This window comes from Melampsora larici-populina (genome assembly GCF_000204055.1).
Source record: "Melampsora larici-populina 98AG31 unplaced genomic scaffold MELLAscaffold_100, whole genome shotgun sequence".
In the NCBI taxonomy this organism is placed as follows: Eukaryota; Fungi; Basidiomycota; class Pucciniomycetes; order Pucciniales; family Melampsoraceae; genus Melampsora; species Melampsora laricis-populina.
Genome location: NW_006768864.1, coordinates 1 through 6,287, shown reverse-complemented (window position 1 = coordinate 6,287; position 6,287 = coordinate 1). Strand labels below are relative to the sequence as shown.

The 6,287-nt window shown below is 41.4% G+C and overlaps 1 protein-coding gene across 1 annotated transcript; it reads left to right on the top strand.

Moving 5' to 3' along the window:
* Window positions 1-2,233: 2,233 nt before the first annotated feature.
* On the top strand, window positions 2,234-3,380 carry MELLADRAFT_84095 (uncharacterized protein; the record flags this gene model as incomplete). The annotated part of the gene is made up of 4 exons (XM_007418664.1): window positions 2,234-2,783; window positions 2,855-2,959; window positions 3,041-3,297; window positions 3,363-3,380. The coding sequence occupies 4 exons, from the start codon at window positions 2,234-2,236 to the stop codon at window positions 3,378-3,380; spliced, it is 930 nt and encodes a 309-aa protein (XP_007418726.1).
* Between the last annotated feature and the right edge of the window lie 2,907 nt (window positions 3,381-6,287).

Genomic DNA, 6,287 nt, shown 5'->3' with positions numbered 1-6,287 from the left:
CATGAATATGAGTGCGACTATCATCTCTGCACTGATGGAAATTTTCAACACCGCCAACATCTTGCTGCAAGCCGCAAAATTGAGGAAATTGAATTTGAAACACCACCACTTTTCCTGGATGATAAGAAGGTGGAAGAGTTGAAGGTGCGAGTTAGTGGAAAGCCATCAGTTCGTGATCCAACACTACGTTTTTTTTCTCATTCCACCATTCACATGAGGTGAATCAAATTCACCTCCTAGTGAATGGTGGAATGAGAAAAAAAACGTAGTGTTGGATCACGAACTGATGGCTTTCCACTAACTCGCACCTTCAACTCTTCCACCTTCTTATCATCCAGGAAAAGTGGTGGTGTTTCAAATTCAATTTCCTCAATTTTGCGGCTTGCAGCAAGATGTTGGCGGTGTTGAAAATTTCCATCAGTGCAGAGATGATAGTCGCACTCATATTCATGTTCATTTGCTTGAAGCGGACCAAAACACCTGGGACAGTTCATAGCCAGCTGGTCTAACACCGTGAGATATAATGCACATATAGTGAGTTCCTTTGCCTTGTGTAACATCTTTCTATAAGCATCAATAGCTGAAGCAAAGGTCTTTCCCCATTTCCAAGGCTGCAGTGAATGTTTCATCATCAGCACACCAGAACAGAAAATGCAATTTTGATTACTTGCCTGTTTTTTTTCGCAACCAACATCAATGGGTTGGCTGCGTCAAGAAACTCATCCAGACCTAAGGTCAAACCTTGGTTTCTAACAGTACAATATTTCCACAACAAGTGGTGCAATCTCAGCAATCTGATAGAGTACGCCACTTGTGGATGCACTGGTGAACCACCAATGTAGCCCATCCGGATGAGACGTACTTGATCCAAAATACATCCGCAGACCTGACTTTTGACTTGTCGACGTTCTGAAACATACAACAAATTAAGATTGACTTCCTATTCATTGTAATGTATGAAGATATAATCAGAGAACTCACCCAAGATGTCAGATGTCTACTACGTCAATGTTACGCATCCTTAGGTCACATGCGCCACAAGAACATTGTTTGTTGTGATCGTGGTTCCAGGTCAAAGTATTTCCCCATTGAGACGTCTTCTTTGCCAGTTTCATGTAGGATATAAACATTGGAGGTATGGCCTTCATCCAGTTCTTATGTTCCAATATTTGTTTCCTTCTGTAATCGGATCCTGGAACATACATAGAATTATTGACGTTGACATCTGGTACCTCTTCAGGTTCCAGAGGTGCAGGAAGAAAATTGTCAATGTAGTTGTCCTGAAGCTGAGTGTGGCCATTGTGGTGTTCATCAGGGGGTATTGCATCCTCAAGAGGTTCATCAACTTGCATTGGATTTCCATGCGCAGCTTGAACAAGTGCTTGTTCAATCTCTTGAATACGGTTATTCACGTATTGAGCATCACTCGCATCGACTTGAGCAGCAACTATCACTGATCCTTGAGGGTCTGGCTTAGTACGCCTCTTCTTTTTGGCTCCACCACCGAGTGGGCATTCAATCTTCTTGCCTTTGCCCATGGCCGGATGTCTCATATGAGATTTTTGGTGATCAAGTACGAGTAGTTGAAAATTAACAATGAGATTACCAAAAAAAAAGGGGGGAAGTGAAGTAAAGAGCTCAAAAGATGACGATGAGATTTCAAAAATTAAGGGGAAGAGAACAACAAAAGAATTGATACAAAAAAGGGAACGACGTTATGATTGGATCTCCCCATCTTTTAAATAGACCCCAATTGGACAGTGGTCTATCCCCCTGTCTGCCAAAAAAAATTAGTTGATGCTTCCATTTCCCAATATGGAACAACCCGTATCTGTTTTATGAGGTAAGCCACAATGTCCCATACATCATCAATGTATCTTCATACTGTTTGGTGTGAATGGTCCGTGGAGGATAGAGAATACATTGAATTTTTGCACCCTGAATGAATACAATACATTTTTGCACTTTGACTGTCGTGCAATCTCATGTCATGCCATTGAAATGGTGTCACACACTCCTGTCACAGCCTCTGAATTTAGGCTGTGATACATCTCTGTTATGGAACTATCTAATCCTCCTCAATTGCACTTGACATCCCTTTCTTAGAAGTTACACATCACCGAGTCAAGATCAAATCGAACCATCCAAGCGTGATTCAGATCAAACCACCCAATATCTCAAGGGGCAATCATTCCTATTTGTCCAACCACATCATCTACGTCCCACCTCCATAATGCGTAACACTAGATCACAACAACTTGCAACCGCCTCTGTAGCCCGACCGACCAACAGATCATCGAAAAAGTCCAACCGTCCAAAACGTAGACTGTTCATTGAGTTGACTGAAACTAATCGTAAACGGATTAACATCAATGCTTGTTCTACCCGTCGGCCAGTCTCCTTGGTAAACCGAGACTTCAAGGATGAGGATGATTCAAATGACAAAGAAGATGAAGATGAAGATTCAAATGACAAAGAAGATGAAGATGAAGAGGTGTTCAATCCCCTGGCCACACGCATCAACACCAAACAACAAGGATGTGCCATTGCCCAAGCCATCAACCCTTCCGCCTCTGACAATGAAGTTGACAAGGAATCTTTACCTAGCATTAAAGAATACAAAAATGTACTCGATCAGTGGCCACCTGCTCAAATAGCGGTGGTTGCTCGATCTCAGAAGAAAAAAGGCACCACGGTCCCGCCTTCTATTTTGAGTGAAGCAAGAGCATTTTGGAAACTTTACAAACAACAGAAGGCCATGCTGAGTATTATGGGAAATATTAGTAAGTTTACACTTGATAAAGCTCTGTAAGTTATAAATTTCTTCCTTTTTCTACTTCTTTATCAATATAAGTAGCTAATATTAAACCTGATCACAGAGGTGAGCTTGGTGGGCGCCGAAAACCAGGATGCTATCAAATTTGGTTAAAGTACAGCAAAGAGAGGCAAAAACATTGGAGTAAGCCGCATTGTTCTTCATATTAGTATTTGATCCAAACAATATTTCCCATACTTACAATTGCATCTGCCTTTCTAACAGTGCCACTTAAAGGAGGTCCGGAAGGTATATTGGCAAACCGCAATTGGAAGCTTGGAAAGATCTGGAAATCTCTACCCAAAGAGCACCAAGAAGTCTTCCATCCATCGGTCTTTTATGTTCTATCCCGTCTTACTCCACCTTCCAGTGATTCAGATGTCGAAGATGATGACAATGATGAAAATGAAATTCAAGCGCAACCACGATTAGAGCTTGAGCCAGAGCACTGGGCTGAATTGCAAGCTCTTTATTATCAATTAGTTTGTAAGGACAAAGTTGCAAAAGAGTATGCAAAGGTGGCTACTGGAATTGGACATGGACCAAGCCTCCCGGATCACAATAGACAATCTCTGAAGGGTATCGAACGAATTCACACGCAGGTAATGTATTTTACTTATTTTTCTACATTTCTATGTGGTTCTTTACAACTGACAATGGCACGTGGGTTATCTAGATTGACAACAAAGCAAACAACATGGACTTTTCCTATTACTTCCTTGCTTGCAGCACTCATCACAGCCCCCAGCTCCTAGGCTCTGGCAGGCCAGAGATTAGACTATATATTCTTGATCTGTGAATACAGGAGCAGGTGTGTACAGATTTATGACATGATATGATGACATTGGAATTTTGGTGGTTGGACAGGCAAATGGCCCCATATGATATTATGTTGAAGTCATTTTGAAATCTTTCTGAATCTTTTATGAATCTTTAATGAATCTTTCATGGAGTCAGTGGTAGGCTCTGGCAGGCCAGAGCCTACTAGATGGGGGCTGTGCATACATCTACTGAGGCTTCGTCGGGTTCCCCTGGATGGTGTAGGAGTTTACTTCGCATGATGACACTACTAAAAAAATATTGTTTTCCGGGCAGAACACATAAATGACTTATGTCATTAAGTGGACCCCAGAACACAAATACCCCCTGTTACTTATGTCTGGGGCCCAGAAACCAAAACCACGCGAAGATGCCCATTTCGTAATATACCCCTCTTGAATTCCCGATAAACGTGCTTATGTATGTAACCCATCTCAAGACAATCATTTTTGAGATTTCATCATCATCTTTGAAATCACTACGAACTCAATCACTTTGCACCTGTTTGTCTTCTATTGTTATAACTTTGGGCTTTGTAGAGATTTATTTTATGTCATCATTTCTTTGTCCAATTTGGTCTTCGAAAAAGTGCCCTTGTCATGAGTCCCACACGATCTCCACTCGACGCAATCGGTAGAAAAGAGGCAATATAAGTATCTACATAACTCTTTGTTTGTTGCTTGCAACATCTCTCGAATTCAAAAGCTGTACTGATTCTTCTCATATTCTCGTGAGGCCGAATCATGATCACCAAGCACAACAGATTACCAAATGCAAGCTGCACGAGCACAAGGCCGCAACACACAAGTCATATCTATCAAAGGGCCTACTTCAAAAGTATGTATTCTTCTCTTCGAGCAATTGTTGTAGATATATCAGGCTTCTCCTTGATCTAATCCTTACAACCCTGTACATCTTTCCATAATTCCGCCCACATCGGCCTCTAGAGTTTATTTTGTGACCTGTTGGCTTTGAATTGTTTGTCGTTTGCCTTGCTATGTATCTCATTTCCTCAGACATGTGTATTCGTGTTGATAAGTCTTTCTTTTGTATATCTCAGGTCAAAATAATCCATCAAGTCGACTCCAAACGACGCTTGGGCACCTTTCATATATAACCTTTGATGTAAGTATACATCTATCAATTCTCTGTTCATATGGGCGGGCCAAGTGAAAGACTGATCAACTTCCTTTTGCAGACCTCAACATTTAGCCTGTTAATTTGTACATCACAATGACCAACAAATCGAAGAAAAAGAACTCTCCAACAGGTCGAATGTCTACTGGGACTTCTCCGAACGATCTGAAGCCAGGCACTGATCAACCACAAGGGGCTAGTATACCGTTGCACCAGCCCCCTCTACCTCCCGGTCCATCGCCTCCCCAACCACCTCTTCAGAATCCTGGGGAGACACTCAACGCTACTCACTTCAAGATCCAGACACTATCGGACAATCTACATTCATTCCTTAATCATGATTATGAAGAAAAGAAGGAATCTTACAAGCATATCGACTACTACCGAATTTTGGTACACTTCAATCCGGCAACATTATCTCGTCCAAATCACAGGAAGGATAAGTTGATTGCCGACTTTATTAAGAATGTGTTACCTCTCATCAAGCCATACCAACACCCTCCACCTCCGTTACCGATGCAGACTGATCAATCTACTCGAAAGGACTTCAATCCTCTTTCTAAAAGGGCTAAAAAAGAAGATCTTATGAGTGTTATTTGGGACTCGGATTCATCAGTTGTTATACCCAAGGCAGCAACAAGTAATGGCCTACTTTATTTGTATCGAGAGCATGTCGATAAAGATCTCCAGATCCCTGGCAATACTAAGTTCATCAAACCTCCGAATATCGTTAAACGTTCAGAAGTCAAAACCCTTCTCATGGAAGAGCTTCGACTAACCTTACAAGATCAAGCTCCACACGTCTTCATCCACTCAATCCCAATGAGTCACACCGTTCTGGTGAACCTTTACATCAAATTTGTTCTTGATGAAACAGTTCAACCTGGGCTCTTGGTATGTGGGTTTCATTACTCACTTTTACGCGAAAAAGCCTGATCTGGTGTCCTGCAAGTAAGTACAACAGGTTTCTATCTAACCCTACTATTGGGTGGGATCTAATCACACAAATCTCTCCAAATGACCAAACCTTTAGTGTCCGTTTCACGCTTTCAGATCTTCTTTAGTAGCTCAGGTAAGTCTATACTTTTGTGATCAGTCTTCATCGCGTGTCACACTAATCATCATGTACTCTCCTTTCTAAATGTGACAATCAAACACTTCAAGTAGCCTAACGACTGAGACTCGCCTTCTTCATCAAATACTTATGTCTTTTCTTATCTACTCGCCATCTTGATCAATTATACATGTCTCATCCTATCCTTTTCCTTGTTGGAAGATCATTAGTTGTAAAACACTATATCGGATGCATCATTTAACAGAATCAAACATGCCTGAAGCTCGGCTCTGTTTGACCATCTCGCATTCTTCATACATTTCATATATCTTCGGGCCATGTAACCATTATCTAATCACTCCTTAACTCCCTTTGACCAACATAAATCTTGGGTCCAGTCGTCTTGACACTAGTTACGTATGTATTGTGTGTGAAAATCCTACAGTTTGTTCCCCAATTGAG